General features: G+C 53.6%; 5 protein-coding genes across 5 annotated transcripts; 2 read left to right on the plus strand and 3 right to left on the minus strand.

The window, feature by feature from the left end:
* Positions 1-255: 255 nt before the first annotated feature.
* GGS25DRAFT_527881 (P-loop containing nucleoside triphosphate hydrolase protein) lies at positions 256-2,606 on the minus strand. The gene has a single exon (XM_049265130.1). The coding sequence runs from the start codon at positions 2,212-2,214 to the stop codon at positions 484-486; it is 1,731 nt and encodes a 576-aa protein (XP_049122131.1). The 5' UTR covers positions 2,215-2,606; the 3' UTR covers positions 256-483.
* An 882-nt stretch (positions 2,607-3,488) lies between these two features.
* Positions 3,489-5,306, minus strand: GGS25DRAFT_66801 (Myb/SANT-like DNA-binding domain-containing protein). Its single transcript, XM_049265945.1, has 2 exons — positions 4,681-5,306; positions 3,489-4,596 (listed from the first exon to the last, which is right to left on the minus strand). Exons 1-2 carry the CDS (start codon positions 5,044-5,046, stop codon positions 3,688-3,690), a joined length of 1,275 nt encoding a protein of 424 aa, XP_049122132.1. The 5' UTR covers positions 5,047-5,306; the 3' UTR covers positions 3,489-3,687.
* Positions 5,307-6,650: 1,344 nt separating this feature from the next.
* GGS25DRAFT_66855 (acid protease) lies at positions 6,651-8,655 on the plus strand. The gene is made up of 2 exons (XM_049265946.1): positions 6,651-8,332; positions 8,387-8,655. The coding sequence occupies exons 1-2, from the start codon at positions 7,150-7,152 to the stop codon at positions 8,509-8,511; spliced, it is 1,308 nt and encodes a 435-aa protein (XP_049122133.1). The 5' UTR covers positions 6,651-7,149; the 3' UTR covers positions 8,512-8,655.
* A 2,327-nt stretch (positions 8,656-10,982) lies between these two features.
* On the plus strand, positions 10,983-17,557 carry GGS25DRAFT_66927 (non-ribosomal peptide synthase). Its single transcript, XM_049265947.1, has 3 exons — positions 10,983-11,081; positions 11,729-11,741; positions 11,812-17,557. The coding sequence occupies exons 2-3, from the start codon at positions 11,731-11,733 to the stop codon at positions 17,300-17,302; spliced, it is 5,502 nt and encodes a 1,833-aa protein (XP_049122134.1). The 5' UTR covers positions 10,983-11,081; positions 11,729-11,730; the 3' UTR covers positions 17,303-17,557.
* A 323-nt stretch (positions 17,558-17,880) lies between these two features.
* GGS25DRAFT_66976 (uncharacterized protein) lies at positions 17,881-19,092 on the minus strand. Its single transcript, XM_049265948.1, has 2 exons — positions 18,398-19,092; positions 17,881-18,342 (listed from the first exon to the last, which is right to left on the minus strand). Exons 1-2 carry the CDS (start codon positions 18,952-18,954, stop codon positions 17,958-17,960), a joined length of 942 nt encoding a protein of 313 aa, XP_049122135.1. The 5' UTR covers positions 18,955-19,092; the 3' UTR covers positions 17,881-17,957.
* Positions 19,093-19,650: the final 558 nt, after the last annotated feature.

The raw sequence follows: 19,650 nt of genomic DNA on the forward strand, positions 1-19,650 counted from the left end.
GCCGCCGAAAAGAGCCGGTCGACCCATATGAGTTTCTTCGGGGTTCTTCTTCGGTTTATGGTGCTGGAGGTAGAAGGCCGTGCGGCTTTATGGTGGATTAGGGGCATTGTTCAACTTACACTTGGAGGGAATAACGAACATCAAAACTACCTTGGTGGTGAACCTTCTTCTAGCCATAGAAGGTCGCTGTTCTAGCCTTTCCCAGGTTCAAATCTGATTCCATCCCTTTATAGCGCCACAAGGGGTGCGAATAAGTGAAGGGCGAAATGATAATAGACTACAAGAAGAAACCAAATCAAAAGCAAAGATCATAACTATAAAATCAAGTAGTAAAATCATTCTTTTGTCTACCTCCCAGTGCAATGGATCGTGATGAAAGCAACCATAACAAAAGACTGCCTACTTGCCTACTAGGTACCCAAGTCTACAGTACGCAAATTCTCCTAATCTAGTCAGTATTTGCTATCCATCCCCATCGTAACACTAGTCGCTGCACGTAGTCGACGACCGCGTCGTGTCACTCAAGTCCGTCACACCACTATCACTCAAGCGGGCCTTCCTCCTCTTCATCTCCGCCTTCCGCAACTCCTCCTCCTCCTTCATCCGAATCTCCTCTGCCTTGCGCACCTCCTCCGCCACCCAACCCGTAGCCTGCTCCACGGCTTCTGTAGCAGATCCCTGGTGCTGGATGAGGTACTCCTGTATCTGCGCCGGCGTGAATGTTTCTTCGGGAATCTGGGCGGAGAACTGCAGGCCCAGAGCTACTAGATCTGTACCCCCCTTTCCTCTACCCCCTTTCTCTCTACCACTTTCTACGTCCTGACTTTCGCCTTCACCATCACGCTCACGCTCACCCTCCCCCGGCGTCTCCTCAAACATCCTTCTAAACATATCCGCCGCGCCCCTCTGATTAATATGCCCCAGATAAATCTTCCTATCAACCCTCCCCGGCCTCAACAGCGCCTCGTCCAGCTTCTCCGGTTTATTCGTCGTGATCAGCAGCACCCGCCCCTCGCTCGACGCCACCCCGTCCAGCGCATTCAGCACCCCCGCCAGCGTGCACGCGCACGACTTCTTCGCCGACGTCCTATCGCCACTACTACTACTCCTACTCTTGGACTCGGCCCTCTTCCTCAGCCCCACCGCGTCGATGTCCTCCATCAGCACCAGCGCCGGCGACGGCAGCTCGCGGAACAGAAAGTCCAGGACGTCGTCGTTGGGTATGGCGGCAAGGTCGACGATGTACAGGTCGAGGCCGAAGCGCGACGCGAGCGCGAGCGACAGCGACGTCTTGCCCGTGCCGGGCGGGCCGTGCAGGAGGTACCCCCGGCGGTAGGGGATGTCGCGCGCGTTGTAGTAGCGGCGCGTGCGCGGGTCGAGGTACTGCTCTATGTCCGCGACCAGGCCGCGCTTGACGCCGGCGTCGAGGTGGATCGAGTCGAGCTGGCGCACCACCTTGTGCGCCTTGATCTCCCACGCGGACGAGGCGTAGTGCGAGTACGAGTGGTAGTTCACGCGGTCGAAGCCGCGGATCGTGACGGTCGGCTGCGCGTGCCTCTCCGACGCCGCGCGGCAGGTCTCGAGGAGCCGCTTGATCGGCGCCTGGGACCGGCCCAGCGTGGTGATGGCGAGGACGTCGCGCGCGCAGTCGGAGGAGTCGCCCCAGCGGGAGCGCGCGCGCCGGCTGTAGAAGCTGTCGTCTTTGGTGGTGGGGGTCTCGATCGCGAAGGGCCGCCAGTTGTGCATGAACCACACGGGGCCGGAGGCGGAGAGGTAGTCGATGGCGAATTTGTTCTTGATCTGCTGGAGGTCGTGGTCGTGGTCGTGGCCGCCATCGCGATCGCCTCCGCCTACCGTGAACTTCCGCGACGGCTTCGTCTGCGCCGTCAGGGGGCGGTTTGGCCGTCGCTCTAGTACATTCGTCGTCATCCAGTCGAGCACCTGCTGGTACAGTTCGTCGTTCATCGGGACCGAGATCGAGACTGTGAACAGCTCCTGCGCCCACTTGTAGGGCCACGCCCTCGAGCGGCTGATCAGGCCGAGGGTGCCGGCGAAGAAGCTGAAGAGCGTGAAGATGGTCGGGAGGTGCGTGAGGTCGAAGTCGAATTTGCGGGGGAGGAAGATTCGGAGGAGTTGGAGGAGGCGGTGCGTGGAGTCGGGGAGCCGCCGAGCCTCTTGCGCCGTGAGGAGGCCGGGCTGGTATGGGTGAGACATGGTTGGTTGATATGGTGGTGTGGGTGTGCTGTGTAGAGACGGCTGGCCTTTAGCCTACGCACGCATATACAGTCGGCACATGGAAACGCGAGGATCTAAGGTTGATGTAGTGTGGTTGTTAGTCAAGAGAGGTGAAGCTTTCCCTCGTTGATTCAACAGCAAGCAAAGATAAACAGCTATGTTTGCCGGCCAGAAGATGTTTGAGAAATTGGCACGGCAGCAGATCTGTAGGAAAATATATGAAACAACAATAGAGACACTGTAGGTAGATTGTAGAGCGATTGACTAGAGTTCCAAGACATATAAACGGATAGGCAAATGCAAGATAAACGATCCACGATGCTCAAAAAAAAGCGGTAAACGTACCTTCTCTCTTCCTCCTGTTGCGCCTTAGGTACTACTAACCTAGCATCTGAGAAGGACAACTCTCGTAGCTTCTGGGCTCCCCCTTTTACCTCGACAGGAGAGCAAACACACACAATAGGACAGGTGCGCATTGATATACCTGAATACCTATCCACTCCACACGATTAGAGGCGATAGGCATCCAGGCAGCAGCGCACTATACTATCTACCAACTCGCAGTTACATAGGCAGACATCTATGACACAAGCAAGTCACCATCACATCACATCACATCTGAAAATTCTATATTCTGTATTCTGTATTCTGTATTCTGTATTTTCTGCCACCTCGCGCTGAGTCACGTAGCCTATTTCAGGCATCTTTCCCCATCGTATATGTTTAAGAAGCAAAAGTCAGCCGCAGCTTCCCGTGGATATAGACACAAGGGCGCCGTGGAGTGAAACAAGAGTATCACACACTTACTCGTGGCATCGCAGCATTGGGTACGTGCTTGGGTATGTATAATGGCATGTGTAACTCGTGGGTAGGTAGGCTACCGTTGGACTGCCGCATTCTCGGTGAAGCCTACTGTGCTATTTCGTATCATGGATTACCATATCGAGGAATTTTACCACGGCGAGTAAGCCAACGACGTGGACGGCTATCTGTCTGTCCGAGCATGCTGATAGACACATATCTAATGGAGAATCTTCTGGATAATATTCATTAAGCTTACTATGTACCTAGGTAAGTAGGTACCTAGTAGGCAACTGGTAGTAAAGCAGTAGCTGGAGGTATATACTGTGCCTAAACCACACAACGTTACATATAACGTGGAACTCCACGGTAAAAAGAGCAGACTCCGCCGTAAAGCAAGACTAGTTACCCAATGCCTCAGTTTAAAAAAAAAGTAGCCACAGAATTCAGAATTCAGACTCGAAAGTATTAACGCGGGGAGGTCAAAGCCTCCCTAGGGCTTGTTCGTGCATCGTTAGCTCTCGCAATACTGCTATTCGCAGCTTTTCCTTCCGGTGTGTAACGCCTGTGCGCCAAACCCTGTCCAGCCGGCAACGCCCGCTTTGATGTTTGTTGTTCTGTCGTCTGTTGTATAAATCAAGGGCCTTATGCTTATGAAGCATCCTCCCGAACTCTCCCCTCTAGGCTAAGACTTCCTCCTAGATTCCGCATATGGACTTCCCTTAGTCTGCCTACCCAGTGCCGCCGTAGCACTGGCGTCATCTTGACAAACACCATCGCTTTGTTCTCGTCTGTCAGGGCCTTCTCTGCTATCTTAAGCTGCAAGTCGGCGTCCTCGTCTGCGAATTCCCGGAAGAAAATATCGAGCGCTTGCTCTGGCCATTTTGGGGGATTGCGGGTTCTCAGGGCCTCGGCGAGGGAAAAGATGCCGTCTTCTACAAGGCCAATGGAGCTAAAGGAACTGTTGACCCCTTGAGACACTGCCAGGGGCGCAGAAGTGGCGGCAGGAGCAGCAGCAGGAGGGTTGACAGATGAAGAAGACGGCGTAGTGGATTGCTGGTTGTAAAAGTTAGTGGAGAAGCGAGACGGTCTACCTCGTCGCTTTTCTGGGTAGCCAGGACCAGGGTTAGGGTTGGGCCGTTTTTGTGCTTGCGTATTAGGGGCGTGCTCGTCTGGTGGTGTAAGTGCACTCGGGTTTGCGCTGATGGATGTTCGAGGCGGAATGGTGGTGGATGAGGGTCTCTGCAGCATAGGCTGAGGCACGGTAGGCGTGGGTAACGGTTGGGTAACGGTTGGCGTTTGCTGCATTGGGGTTTGTTGTTGTAGTCCAGGATTTTGTGTGGGCGTCTGGTTGAATATGGTGGAGTCAAGGGAGGGATCGATAACACTTTGGTCTGCGGTGCTTGGTCTAGCGCTCAGGGTACCATCTGGGTTCCTTCGCCGCGGCTTCATGATCCGCTTTGGAGCGCCGCCAGATCCAACGACATCGGGGAATAGGATCTCCATGTAATCCTCGTGGTCGAACGGTCGACCTCTAAGGGCCTTCGATAGGGGTTCTTTCTGTAAGCCATGGCCGTTAGTTACCTAGGTAGGTTGGGTTGTTAAGAGATCTGAGGGGAGTATCCCCTGATGGTATAAAAGTACCTCAAAGTGCCCTCTCCAGGCATCCTCGCTGGCCGTAACCATTCTGGTGGTGGGGTTGTATAGAAACTCGGGATCCTCCCTTAACCCCCTCCACATGCGAAACTTCTTCCGCGCATTGTCAGCCTTATTGATGAGATGGCTCTTCTCGGGATATGCTCCATGTTTGTCGCGTAATGCGATGGCGGCGCGTTCCCAGGCGCCAGACTTGAAGCTATGGTTCTCCTTATATCCCATCTGCATGGACTCGCATAGCGATCTAAAGAAGGTCTCTTCGTATGCCAAATTCCAGCTAAATCGCGGGGTTCTTCTATCGGCGTTGCGCCGCGAACTTCGCGTGCCGGTAACTTCGACATCGTCGTCCGACATGATGACTGAGTGACGGACGAACGATAGTGCCGAGCTTGGCGACGGTGTAATAGACGATCAACCAAAGGGAGAAGTTAGGGATGAGTGGTATGAGTATAAAAATTAGAAACTAAAAAAAAAAAAAAGTTGTTATCGGTCCAGCTGGTACGGAGAATCTAGCTGCGATGTGCTTATCGATGGTGTTGATGGTCGTTGGTCAATTACGGTAGAAAATGGGAAATTTGGATAATGGAGAATGGGAAAATGGGAAAATGTGAGGTTGGGAGGGGAAAATCAAAGTGAGCTCAGTTTCAAACGGTGACGAAAACAGAGCACATGCACTCTGAGAAGTAATGAAGTGGCTGGTGGCAAGTGGCTGGGCAGTGCACTGTTCAAGTTCAATGTTCAAGTTCAATGTTCAATAACGTTAGTTAGTTAACTTATTGCTGTTGATCATTTAACTATACCTAGGTATGCATATATCTAGTGTTATGCATCTAAGTGCATCAACAGGTAAGCATCAACTATCGATAAGAGACTTGCTTACCTCAGGGCTATTGCTTCAAGTTGCTACTAACCTTAGGTAGTTAACTAGGTTAGGTGCTTCGTTTCGCTACGACCTGACGCTTTTATTTGGGTTTCCATTTTTCATTCTTTCATTCTTTTCAGACAATTACAAATCCTAGCTTCACTTCACCACAAGCGTCCCAAGCAATTCCAAGCCAAATTAAGCATTTGACAAAAAGTCTTGTCACAAACAAGCTTCTTCTAGCGTCGACATTTTCTTTACATGGCATCTAGACAAGACTTTCCATCTCCATATTCCCCATCTTCTTTACCCTTTACCCTTTTCCATCCCAACTAATATGTGCATACTATCCTGGTACATATCAAGCACATCATGCAGTTTTCGGTTTTTTCTTCGGTTCTATGTAAATCAGTGTACGACATAGTATGTAAATCAGCAAATCATTTCTGTCAGTCTACAAGGATCCGTGATCTCCTTTACCCAGCCTAAACCCTGTGCTGCTCTTGAAACGCCCCCAGGAATGTCTAGCCTTTGTTAAGGACTTTGTACTGTAACCTAAACTAGACCAAGGTGCCTGATGTTACCGTACTCGGAGATTTCGATTGTGTTGTATTGTACCTATCTAAGTATCTTTGTAGGTTTCAAAGGCTCGTGTTCTTTCACCGACGAGGGAGTTGCTCATGATACTCCCACTTACCTATATGTTCCTAACTATTACATGTCTGGGTATTCAACTTTGTCACCGAACTACATATGCTAACACCACTCTTTAGCTGCTTGGAGCCTTGGGTAGTAGGTACCTACACTATGCACGAGTACATGATGAGGCCAATGAGGCGCGGATTCCCCAGAATTCGCTACGGGTTCGAGCCCCTGCATTAGTCTCTGGAGCCTCAAGGTCCAGTGGATGAGAATCGTTTGTTCGCTAACGAGTCAAGCTCTTCATTGCCTATTCGCTTATCCTTCTTTAAACTAGCCCCCACCAACTTTGCTACATTATCCGCTTTAGAAGAATTCCTAGTGGACCTCGTTTCAACTTGTCGACGGGGAACATGACGACGCAAGCTCCAATTCTGGCCAAGCCCGTCTCTCGTCCCTCTGCACTCGAGACACAACTTGCATCACATCCATCATGGTTCCCATGATCGACCTTGGCTAGCTTGGCTAGAGCTTGTTTCTGATCTTTACGATCTTAACGTAGATCGAATGATGGCCTACCGGCCTTAATCCCTACACCCCTTTTTGTTGCTGGCTCTTCTTGGACTTCAAAAGCAGAACTCTTGGCCTTCGATTTCTTATTTTTTTTTCTTCTATTCTTCAATTCCTATGGAACCTGTTGTCCGCGACAACATTCATTCAGCAGTTGTTTCTTTCTAGTTTCCTTTCTCTCGTTGCTTGTCAACCTTTACCTTCGCCCTTCTTTGTATATTCTTACATTTTTTTCTTAAGCCGACCCCTTCTAGTCGAACCGTCAGACGGGTTGGATCTTTTCTTTCCATATCACTTCTTTCGTTCAAACCACCTGGTGTGGTCGTACTTATATTATTCGCATAAAAAACTTTATACTTCTATTCTTTCCAAGGGATTATAGGAAGATGCAGTCTTTCGCTAAATTGGTTCTCCTTTTTGGGCTTCTAGCCTTATCTTCTGCTTCGCCAGTGAAGATTCAAAAACGAGGTGTATACAAGGTCGAACGTGTGGCGAACCCGAACTACACTGGTCGCAATGGCCCTCGAGCGCTACTGAAGACTCTCCGCAAGTACCGGATGCCAATTCCAGCCTCCGTCGCAAATGCTGCGCAGCAACAGAGCGAGATGATCTCCAAAAGAGAACCTCGCCATAAGAAGGGTCGCAAGGGAGGTGCTGCTGGGGCTGCTGCTGGGGCTGCCGCTGGGGCTGCCGCTGGGGTAGCTGCGTCTAACGGAACTGGCTCTGTTACAGCCACTCCTGAGGCCAACGATGTTGAATACCTTTCTCCAGTTAATATTGGTGGACAGACTTTGAATCTCGATTTCGATTCTGGTTCTTCCGATCTGTGGGTTTTCAACACCCAGCTCAGCAATGCCGCGACCCAGGGTCACACGGTCTACGATCCTACCAAATCCAACACTTTTGCCTTAATGCAGGGTGCCTCATTCCAGATATCTTATGGAGATGGCTCAGGCGCGGCGGGAAATGTAGGGACTGACACTGTGGATCTTGGTGGTGCCACTGTCACCCAGCAGGCTATTGAGCTGGCCACCGCCGTTTCTAAGTCCTTTGTCGAAGATACGAACAACAACGGTCTACTAGGTCTTGCATTCAGCAGCATTAACACTGTCCAACCGCAGCAGCAGAAGACGTTCTTCGACAACGTCATGCCCTCGCTCGCCGAACCCCTATTCACTGCTGATCTCCGTGCACAAGCAGCTGGCGCTTATGAATTTGGCACTGTGGACACTTCCAAGTTCACCGGTGACATGACTTGGGTTCCTATCAACAACACCGCTGGCTTCTGGCAGTTTACCAGTGAGCAGTTTGCTATTGACGGTGGCGCGGCACAGACTTCTACGGCTGGGGCGCAGGCCATCGCTGACACCGGTACCACCCTTCTTTTGGCCGATCCCGCAGTGGCGAAGGCATACTATGCGCAAGTTGATGGTGCTGTAGATGACCAGGAGCAGGGTGGCTTTACGTTTCCCTGCGATGCCCAATTGCCCGATCTTCAATTGGACGTTGGTGGCTCTATGGCAACTGTCAAGGGCACTGACATCAACTTCGCACAGGTCGATCAGCAGAGTAAGTTCTACTACATTCTAATATTATATCTGTATATACTAACAAATATGATAGCTTGCTTCGGAGGTCTCCAGGCCACACCAGCTGGCTTACAAGTATATGGCGATATCTTCTTCAAGAGTAACTTTGTCGCTTTCAACGGTGGTAACAACTCGATTGGGTTTGCGCAGCATATTTGAACGTAACTACGCTTAATGATTACCCATATATCTCTCGCTTGTTTACGAGCAAACGATAGGTACGAACTGTATATACGATTTGAGGATTTACTTTCACCGGTGGGGATGAGTTAGGATATAGTAGGCATAGAGAACGTGCTGGGACCCATAGATGCATTGGCATTACCCTAGTACTGTACATATACCCATACATTTTAGAGGAACATTTACAACTGCAACACTTCAGACTATCTGCCTGGCTCTTCGTACGTACGTGAACATGTAGAAATCCTAGTAATATTCATCTCTTAAGATGCCTGCTTGCCTGGTATGCAATCAAAATAGTTACATACCATATACCAACTCACTGCCAGGTTGAAGATAACTCGGTACATTTCACGCCAATTTCCAAGGGTCCACCTAGGGGCTAGAGAGAACAAAGACAACTTACACGTATACGTAGCTTCCATAGTCTTCGGGGAGACGTTAAAGAATCCCGCGCAACAAAGATGTTGTTCTTCGTCTTCTACGTTCCGCCACGTGACACAAATCATGGCTTGAGGGGGGATCGTGAAAACTGTAGAGGGTGTGTGCCAATCAGCTCAGCACTGTTAGGATGAATTCTAGTACTCGTGATTACTTTGGTATCAGTTTGTTACACTTGAAACGCACTTACGACATGGCCTCGTCGTTGGTAAGACTTCTTTTTCATCCCCTAACTTTTTAAAGTCACTATACACCAGGTAGTCGTAATCAGTTACCGCTCCTAAAAGCACAGCCTATTATTGAATAGATTAAGTAGGCGCTTTCCCGGAGTAGTTGGTGCGCAGTGGCGGCCGCTGTCCCGGCACTCGACCCTCCCGAAGGGCGCAGACCCGCCGGGCTTGGCGCTCCGTGTCGCATACTCTGGGAAAGAGACGAGTTGGATAGGATGGTAGGCCTCCTAACTTACCCAGGTGGAATGCAGGTGAGAAGCGGGCTGTTTGGGGGTAGGGTAGGAGGAGGGGAGGTGGATGGTTCTAAATCTAATAATATACCTACAGTAACCTTGGGACTATTACCCAGGCCAACCAACAGGGCCTTCGGATGTATCGGTCTTGGGCAGGCAGATCATTGTGGTTGGGAAATCCGAGCTTTCAGCCGAAGATGGAGAATTAGATGATGGGTACCAAAATATCGTGTGTGGCGCAAGACAAGACAAATGTTGGTCTTCTTACAAGCCAAGCAACTACCTACCTAATAAGTACTAGATTGTCACAATTCAAATCATCTCGTGCGTGAGTGGTGGCGTTCAATGTAGGTAACTGGTAGCTGATCTCTGAGGCTCGATCGATGTGATACTGTAACATAGGTATGTACCTGCATTAATAATAAAATCTTCTATACAGCATGCAGCAGGGAATGCTGTATTCTAACAAAGGTATTGGCCTGTTATTCCAGTACATCCGACGCTAGCAAGGCCGTCAGTACGGTGCAGTGTGACTATAATTACCTACCTTACCTTCTGGTTGAAGCTGAGTGTTAACGGCGGCGTGATATTACGTACAAATTACTACCTAACGAGGGACGATATTCTTGTTCTTCTTATAGAAACCAAAACCCCCCCAAACTGCCTAGGCTAGGTGGGCATATTTCCATGGCCATCACCTAGTCTTCCGAGATCGGATATAGTCATTGGTTCCTGTATTGCGACTCGGGTGTATTGACCAAGATCTGATAACTGATGCCTACCTACGCTTGTAGGTAGGTACCAGGTACATAGTTCTAAATCTCGGGCTTCACACCCTCTTACGTCGGCCTTACTGACCCGCTGCTACGAAGTTAGCCGACTCGCCGGACAGAGTGAAGTGTGCCCGTGTGATTTACAGGCCGCTGCCTCAATTAGTCCATACCTCCCTCCAAGGCCACACACACACACACACACACACACACACACACACACACTGGCGACAAGATTGCCATCTATCGTTTAGGCGGGAATGCCTCGTGATACACGATACACACCTCGCAGCTTACCGTAGACCGAGAATCAACACGGCTTCTAGAAGAGATATACATACTTCCGTGCATTGCATCGTATTGCATCAGAACGGCCTACAATGTTGTAGATGTCCTTATTGAATCTCTAGATTATTATAAGCTGCATTATGGTAAGCATAGCAATTCAAAACAAGAATATCGAACCTCGAGGTAGGTAGTCCGTAGTTTAGTTGGTGGGCTAAATATTTTGGAGGGGAACATTTCAAGTCTTCAATTTCCATCATCGTGATCCCAAAGGCGTCAAGGTGTGTGGGGAGGCAAAGCGAAGCTGAAAAAACGAAGAAAATGGCACGGCAGCTAGTTGCACTTGGCGCATAAAAACGGGTAGTTGGGGGTATTAGAGGGATCATAGTTATATTTGGTAAAGTGTAGGTAGAGCAGGTAGGGACCGTAGGGTTACCAAGATATGTAGAGTCTGCAGATCAGGAAAAAGATATACAGCGCTTACTTGTAAGGAGTAAGCTTGTCGCCGGGCAAATGACCTTATAGAACCTCTTAAACGTACCATTTTTACAGCTCTCACAGCTCTAGAAGCTCTACTACATACCAAGGTAAGTATACCGTTGCAATGGCGAAATAGCAAAAGACACAGCCAAAACCAAAGCCAAGAAACAAGACCTTGACACATTTCGTTTTCGGTTATATCCTCTTTTTTTTTAATCCTTTCTTTTTTTTATGCCTTAGCTCTTCAAGCCAGGTTTCTTGGAAATTATTACGAATTATCAGATCCGTTTAAAGTTATCTGATCCGCTCGCTGTGGAGATGATGTGCGTTGGTGTCCATCTCGGTCTCTTCTTGGTCCCCGTTTTACTCGGCTATCCATACCTGGTAGCCAAGATTTCTAATACAGAACGGGAATGTTGCTTTCAAGGTAAAGCTGAAGTGGTTGCCTTCTTCTTTCTCGTACTTGGCTCGTACCTACATACACCCATAGCACACCCATACGGGCCATACCTACATAGTACATACCCTACACACATAACCCAGACTAGTACACACATCGTGGGAAAGAAATAACGAAAAAAAAACCAGTTGCCGTTGTCGGCAAGTATGGGGACAGGTATGGAACCATCACATGTTGCTCGCCTGCGCTCTTTTCTTACCCGCTTAGCGTTCTGGGCATTCGGTGTGGCACTACACCTACAATAGTAACAAGTCCCCAGGGTCCACTGGCTCAAGCATTAATTACTATGTATAGGCATGTATGTAATGTGAGTGTTCGCTGCTCGTTGCTCGAGTTCTAGATCTAATTCGTGAATTCAAATTCTTGTAAAATCGAAGCTTTGAACGGCCTGTCCATCATATCACATCACATGAGAAACGGTCGCCGTCGCAAAAGCCAACCATGGCCCTAAAGGACGTAGACAACTTCTTTATGGAGTCTGTTCACACTGACGAAGCTGGTCTCAGCAGCCACTTCACCACCACACCACCCACAGACGTTGAGGAAGAGGGCATAACCACGGAACAGTTGGAGCAGATATGGAGTTGGAACACTCCGATTCCCCCAACACTGGAGATCTGTATGCATGACCTGGTGGCCGAACAAGCCAGCAAAGACCCTACCCGATTAGCCGTGCATTCGTGGGATGGCGACTTCACATACCACGACGTCGACTCGAAATCCGACCAGCTCGCCGCCCATCTCGTGTCGGTAGGCGTCAGCATAGGCTCGATCGTGCCCTTATGTTTCGAAAAGTCCAGATGGACCTCCGTGGCCGTGCTCGCCGTCATGAAAGCCGGGGGCGCCTTCGCCCTGATGGATCCAAGCCAGCCGGAAGGAAGACTGCGCACCATTGTCGAGCAAACCGGCGCCTCCGTCGTGGTAACGTCAAAGCTACAAGAGAGCCTCGGCCTCCGCATCGCGCCCAACGCTACACACATCACCCTATCCGCCGAACACATTTCTTCCCTTTCTGACGTCTCCCCGAGCTTGCTGCCGGTGGTACCGCCCAGCGCAGACCTATACATACAATTCACATCCGGCAGCACCGGCAAGCCCAAGGGCGTCGTGATCACGCACGCGAACTACTCGAGCGGAGCAGTACCACGCGCCGACATCGTCGGCTACCGCGCGCACTCGCGCGTGCTCGACTTCGCCTCGTACGCCTTCGACGTCTGCATAGACTGCATGCTGTGCACGCTGTCCGTCGGCGGGTGCCTGTGCATCCCGTCCGACGCCGACCGCGTCAACGACCTCAGCGGCGCCATCCGCTCCATGGGCGTCAACATGGCGCACATGACGCCCTCCGTCGCCCGCGTCCTCGACCCGGATATCATCCCCACGCTCGAGGTCCTCGGGCTCGGAGGCGAGGCCATATCGGCGGGTGATGCGGCGGCGTGGAGCCGGAGCACCAAGGTCATCAACGCGTACGGCCCCTCGGAGTGCACCGTCGGGTGCGCCGTCAACGGGGACGTGGGCGCCGAGAGCAAGAAACCCGCTGTTAGCATCGGCCGCGGCGTCGGCGGCACGCTCTGGATCGTCGACCCCTCCAACCACAACCGCCTCATGCCGGTCGGCTCCGTGGGCGAGCTCCTAGTCGAAGGCCCCATCGTCGGGCCCGGCTACCTCGGCGACCCGGAAAAGACCGCAGTCGCGTTCATCAACGACCCCAAGTGGCTCGTGGCGGGAAGCCCGCAGCACGAGGGGCGATCGGGACGCCTGTACAAGACTGGCGACCTGGTGCGCTACGACCTCGACGGCACCATCATCTTCGTCGGCCGCGGCGACCAGCAGGTCAAGCTGCGCGGCCAGCGCATCGAGCTCGCCGAGATCGAGTACAACATGCTCGACAAGCTGCCGCCGGGGACCCGCGTCGCCGCCGAGGTGATCCGCCCCGGCGGCCCGGCCGGCGAGCCCACGCTCGTCGCCTTCATCGCCGAGCGCGCCGGCCTCGTGGCAGAGCTCGATCCGCTGCTAGGATCGCTGTCCACGTCCGTCCAAGACGCGCTCGCGGACATGAACCGCGCGCTCGGCGAGCACCTGCCCATCTACATGGTGCCCGCCGCGTACATACCCCTGCAGACGATGCCGCTGCTCGTGTCGGCGAAGACGGACCGCAAGCGCCTGCGCGAGCTGGGGCACGCGCTGAGCCGGAAGGACATCGCGGGGTTCGCGGCGGCGACGGTGCCGAGGAGGGAGCCGACGACGCCGACGGAGAAGAAGCTCGCGCGTCTGTGGGGGCTGGTGCTCGGCGCGGAGGTCGAGGTCGGCGCGCACGATAACTTCTTCAACCTGGGCGGCGACTCGCTGCGCGCGATGAAGCTGGTCGCGCAGGCGAGGACCGAGGACCTCGTGCTCACGGTCGCGGGCATATTCGCGAACCCGGTTCTCTCGGACATGGCGCTGGTGGCGCGGCCAGGGTCTGACGAGGGGAACGTGGAGGTTCCGGCGTTTTCGCTGCTCGGGGAGGGGTGGGCTGAGGATGCGGCGAGGAAGGATTGTGCGGACTTGTGCGAGGTCGATCCCGCGACGATCGAGGATGTGTACCCGTGCACGCCGCTGCAGGAGGGGCTTATGGCGTTGTCGGCTAAGGTTAGCGAGGCGTATGTTGCGCAGCGCGTGGTGGAGGTTGCGGATGAGACGGCGGCGCGGGACCTCGCGAGAGCTTTTGAGGTGGCTGCTGTTGATTGTCCCATTCTACGGACGAGGATCGTGCAGGTGCCTGGGCACGGGCTGGTGCAGGTAGTGGTCAAGGGCGACTTCGACTGCCAGTGGCTCTCCGGGCAAAGCCTGAACGACTATCTCGTGCAAGATCGGAAGGATCCGGTTGAGCTGGGCAGGCCGTTGGTTAGATACGGAGTCGTCGTCAACGAGGCGACAACCGGCAAGTCGCATTTCGTGTTGACGATGCACCACGCTTTATACGACGGGTGGTCGATGCCGCTGGTAGTGGAACGAGTCAACCGAGCGTACAACAACCTCCCCACCCACAGACCCGCCGACTTCAAGCACTTCATCAGCTACCTCACGACCATGGACCGCAAGGAATCGGAAACATACTGGCGCGAACGCCTAGACGGCGCGAATGGCGAGCAATTTCCCGCGCTCCCCTACTCCGGGTACCAACAGCAAGCCGACTCGCTCCTCGAGCACTACATCCCGACCAGCAAGCCCACGACCGGCATCACCACCGCGACCATCATCCGCGGCGCCTGGGCTCTCCTAGTATCGACCTACACCGCCTCCAACGACGTCATCATCGGCGAGACCCTCACGGGCCGCAACGCGCCGATCCCGGGCGTCGAGCAGATCGAGGGCCCCATGATCGCGACCATCCCCGTCCGCGTCTCCGTCGACCGCCGCGCCACCGTCCAGGAGTACCTCCAGGAGATCCACGACCAGTCCGTCGCCGGCATCCCGCACGAGCACTTCGGGCTGCAGCACATCCGGCGCCTGAGCCCCGACGCGCGCGAGGCGTGCGAGCTGCGGACGGGCCTTGTCCTGCACCCGAGCACCGACGACGAAGAGGTAGCTCTGGGCGACAAGTCGCAGCCGGCCAACGGCTTTGTCCCCGCGGGCGACGCGGAGGCCGCGCAGGAGGCGCTCAAGTTCAACACGTACGCGCTGATGCTCGTGTGCTCGCTGGACCCGTCCGGGTTCCTGGTCATGGCCAGCTTCGACTCGAAGACGGTCGCGAGCCCGCAGATGCAGCGGATGCTAAGGCAGCTGGCGAGGATCACCGAGCAGTTTGCGGAGAACCCCGGCGCGATGACCTGCGGGGAGATACAGGTTTTGGCCGAGGAGGATGTGGCGGAGCTCAGGAGTGCGAGCTTGGAGAGCGCGAAGAGCAATGCGGTGGCTTCGTTGCTGCCCGAGGAGGGGTGCGAGGTTTCTGAGGTCTGGATCGTGGATACGGCGGATGCGGAACGGTTGCTGCCGCTGGGCGCGGTCGGAGAGCTTGTGTTGCGGTGTTCAGGGGAAGCGCCTGGGCTAGAAGCACTGCCAAATGCACCCAAATGGGCCGAGCCGAGTTCCGAGCAAGAAGGCCAATTCTACCGAACGCACAAGCTCGCCAAGTTCTCCAGCGACAACAACACCGTAGCGCTAACGCTAGTCCAGCGAACTGCTCCCGCCCCCTCCTCCACCACCCCCAGCACCCAGCCCAAGCGCGTCTCCGCCACTTCCGCAAAACAAAAGAGCCTACGACAGACATGGAGCCGCGTGCTCGGCCTGGAGGAAGACGAGATCGGGCTGAACGACAGCTTCTTCCAGCTCGGCGGCGACTCGATCGGCGCGATGAAGATCGTGTCGGAGCTGCGCGCCAAGGGGCTCGCGCTTACCGTGCCCGAGATCTTCCAGCACCGGACGCTGTACGAGATGGCGAAGGCGGTCAAGGAGAGCAAGAAAGTCGCCGTCGAAACGATGGAGGCGCCGCCCGCTGCATTCTCGCTGCTCGATGCGACCGACATAGAGGCTTTTATTGCGGAGGAAGTCCGGCCGCAGCTTGTCGTCCCCGGCACGATCCAGGATATTCTCCCCGCCAGGCCGCTCCAGCAGGTCGCGGTCAGGGGCACCACCCAGCTCCCCCGCTTCTCGGCACGGTACGAGCTGTTCCACTTCGACGGGCCCGTGGACAAGGAGAAGCTGTTCCGCAGCTGCCAGGAGCTGGTCGCGCGCAACGAGATCCTGCGCACCGTGTTCGTGGAAGTCGCGGGCCAGTGCTTCGGCGTCGTCCTGGAAGAGCTGCGCGTCGCCATCGACGAGTACGAGATCGCCGGCGACAGCAGCAACGACCTACAGTCCTTCGCGCACAAGCTCTGCGACGTGGACGTGCAGTCCAAGATGCCGCACGGCTCCGCCTTCGTCAAGTTCCTGTACGTCCAATCCCCGCACAACCGCAGCTGCCTCGCCTTCCGCATCTCGCACGCGCAGTACGACGAAGTCTGCCTCCCCGCGCTGATCCGCCAGCTCGCCGCCTTGTACGACGACGCGCCAACCCCGGACTCGACGCCCTTCTCGTCCTTCGTCTACCACGTCGTCAACAAGGCCATCCCGCACAGCACGCCGTACTGGCGGGACCTCCTCCGCGGCAGCGCGCTGACGGTGCTGCGCCCGACGGGCAGGAGCGTCGCGCAGCTGAAGACGCGGACGGCGGCGGCGGTCAGCAGGACGCTGGATATTTCCGCGCGCCAGCGCGACATCACCATTGCCACGCTGCCGACGGCCGCGTGGGCGCTGTGTCTCGCGCGCCGGCTCAACGTGCGCGACGTCCTCTTCGGCGAGGTCGTGAGCGGGCGGAACATCGACATGCCGCGCGCGGACGCCGTGATGGGGCCCACGTGGCAGTACGTTCCTGTGCGCGTCAAGTTCGGCTCCTCCTCCTCCTCCTCCTCCTCCTCCGATAATGATGATGATGCTGATGACAGCTGGCGCGCGATCGACCTGCTCCAACACATCCAGCACCAGCACGTCGCGAGCGCGCAGCACGAGTGCATGGGCCTCTCGGAGATCGTGCGCGCGTGCACCGACTGGGCGCCCACCGGCGACGAGTGGTTCGACACCGTCGTGCACCAGGACGTGTACCACGTCGAGGAGCTCAGCCTCACGAGCGGCAGGGGCAGCGTCAGCAGCTGCCGCCTCGAGACGGTGTACCCGCACCTCGAGCCGCTGCGCGAGTGGAAGGTGCAGGCGTTTGTGGCGGGGGACACGCTGACGCTGGAGATCGTCACCTTTGAGGAGTGGATCGACACGGCGGCGGAGCTGCTGGATGAGCTGGAGGGCATCGTGGAGATGTTGGTTAGGAGGCCGGAGGAGAGGATTTTTGGTTAAGTTGAGGGGGGGGGGTGTTTGCTTGCGTGCATACATTCTTAGTACCTAAGGCAATTCTGGATATGTATATGTAAAAGGCGAGAACTACTAGGTTTAGTAGTGGTTCTGGTGTAAATAGTACCTTTTTTCTTTTTGCATACGTCTATTGTTCTTTTTTTTTTTTTTTTTTTTTCCTTATTATGTTTGGAATATATCATGCTGTACGTTAGGTATCTACTCATGTAAAAGTATACCATGATCTTACTACTATTTTGATGTCTTGAGAGTACAATGTCCCTTCATCGCTAGCACTCTACTGAATTGTCCGTACGCCCGATAATAAATCCCGAGGCAACGGTACCGACATCCCTCCTTTTAAACTTCAAAAGACGTACATCACAAACCCTTCACAGAATCAAAGACAGAGCTTATGATATATATATAATGCTACGGGATAGCTCACCCGCAGCTCGAGGTATCCAAGTATCAAACAATAATAAGCAAGCTTCGGGGGATTGGTAACTTGAAGTCTAAAACATGCAGCTCGCGTCATTTCCAGTCCTCCCTATCCCTTTCTTTCAACATTAACCAGCCCAATCTAGCTTCCCTTTCTTAAACGCCATATACGCAAGGCCGATTATCTCATCGTATCGTTGAGATTGTAGTAGTTGGCTGTTTATATCCTCGCATAGGCGGGCTTGCTCTCCAGTCTGGCCTTCCTGCTGCGGAACGAGTCGCGGTACATGTATCGCTCGTACGTGCCGAACGCGTAGAACCCAACGCCGAGGACGGTCCAGATGCTGGTCACGATGAGACCGATGGGGAAGATCATGATGCTGACTCCGGGCACGAAGACGGCAACTTCCCCGTTCTTCACTTGCTGCGTGACGTTCTCGACGGCTACTTGGGCAAGCGCGAAATCCGACATGACGACTTCAGTGGAGAACACTCCGTTGACGAAGGCGGCTTCGTTGGAAGAGACGTTCGTGCTGACGGACTTGCCTGCTACGTTCTTTCCTGTCAAGGTTACGACTGGCATCACCCAACTTTCCAATACACCCCTATAAAATGTTAGCTTTCCGGGTACCCGATATATGACGGAACTTCAAATCTTACATTGTCATAGGCTGAGCCATTCTATCCTTGTCTATTTGGCCAACAAACATGTAACTCTGGAGAAGCGTAGGCGTGGCGCTCTGTCGCTTGGTGACATTGGCAGTCTCATTTCCCTGGACTGGCGAAACGGAAGCACCGTTATATTGGAGTCCCACGGCGATATCCGCCGGAGGGATACCTTCGAAATCCCCGAACGGCGTCGATACTTGGAAGAGGCGGAGATCTGCCATAAAGGCACCCGTGTTGGTGTCGAGACTGAGCAGGTTGTAGCAGACTGCTGTCCCCGAAGGATTGGAGGCAGCTATCAGCTGAGAGAGTGCCGACTCGCAAGCTGCTGCGGTATCCGTGTTCCACTGGGTCATATTCGTAGGCGCGGTTTCTGATATCACTAGGGTGTTGCTTTGTCGCCGTTGAAGGGAATCTTCGTTGCTCGTGTCCCCCAATCTTGCCTCCAGTAACGTCTCTCGCGGACCCAGCATTCCTCCCATCGCAGGATGCATGCTTGCGAATGCCGAAGTGGCAAGCAGCGATGCCAAAGCTACACTTGGTCCAAACATATTGGCGATACACCTCGATTCTTCTTGATTAGATATTTTTAAAAAGGGTAAATTTATATATATATAGTTCCAAACGTGAATAAGCCGGCCGGCGGTCGAAAAAGATGTTGTATCGGTAAAGAGCGTCTTGCGGAACCTGCCTACTATAATCGCAACTAGTCGAATTCGCAATGAGCGGGTGGGGACTCGAAGAGAGCACAACGATCAGATTAGAGATCTGACAAGACAAGAGAAGAAGAAAAGAAGGGAAAGGGGGCCTGCCCAGTTAGATGGGAAATGTGGCTTAGGTTTTGTTCCTGGTACGATGTTTTACTGGGTAAGTGGAAAAAGGAAGGAAATGCAAGAAGAGACGGCGACACCTTACGATGGCAAATAGATGCCGGTACTATGAGACCAGGGGATCCACAGAGAAGACACGCTCGATGGCCGAGACCCAATGGTCTGACGGTGGGTCGTCAAAGTAATCTTGCTTCGGCCACTTGAACCGATCAAGATGCAAGTTTACTAGTGTTGATACAATACATAGTATAGCCCAGGAGGAGGTGTTGTATTAAATGTTACTGTATCTACTGTATTATGTGGTATTATTGACAGTATTGTATGAGTGATAGCTGAGTACAATAGTTGTGTGTGTGTGTGTGTACCTACAAAAGACGACGTAGCCCATGCAACTTGTCAGACCCCATCTGTGACAAT

This window comes from Hypoxylon fragiforme, assembly GCF_022984875.1.
Source record: "Hypoxylon fragiforme strain CBS 206.31 chromosome Unknown GGS25scaffold_1, whole genome shotgun sequence".
Taxonomy (NCBI): domain Eukaryota; kingdom Fungi; phylum Ascomycota; class Sordariomycetes; order Xylariales; family Hypoxylaceae; genus Hypoxylon; species Hypoxylon fragiforme.

Bases quoted from the DNA above. Each gene is read 5' to 3' on its own strand.
- GGS25DRAFT_66801 (XM_049265945.1), bottom strand. From the start codon at position 5,046: ATGTCGGACGACGATGTCGAAGTTACCGGCACGCGAAGTTCGCGGCGC. The intron at 4,597-4,680 runs GTACTTTTATAC...CATGGCTTACAG, and splicing joins CCTGGAGAGGGCACTTTGAG to AAAGAACCCCTATCGAAGGC.
- GGS25DRAFT_66976 (XM_049265948.1), bottom strand. From the start codon at position 18,954: ATGTTTGGACCAAGTGTAGCTTTGGCATCGCTGCTTGCCACTTCGGCA. The intron at 18,343-18,397 runs GTAAGATTTGAA...AACATTTTATAG, and splicing joins ATGGCTCAGCCTATGACAAT to GGGTGTATTGGAAAGTTGGG.
- GGS25DRAFT_66855 (XM_049265946.1), top strand. From the start codon at position 7,150: ATGCAGTCTTTCGCTAAATTGGTTCTCCTTTTTGGGCTTCTAGCCTTA. The intron at 8,333-8,386 runs GTAAGTTCTACT...CAAATATGATAG, and splicing joins CGCACAGGTCGATCAGCAGA to CTTGCTTCGGAGGTCTCCAG.
- GGS25DRAFT_527881 (XM_049265130.1), bottom strand. From the start codon at position 2,214: ATGTCTCACCCATACCAGCCCGGCCTCCTCACGGCGCAAGAGGCTCGG.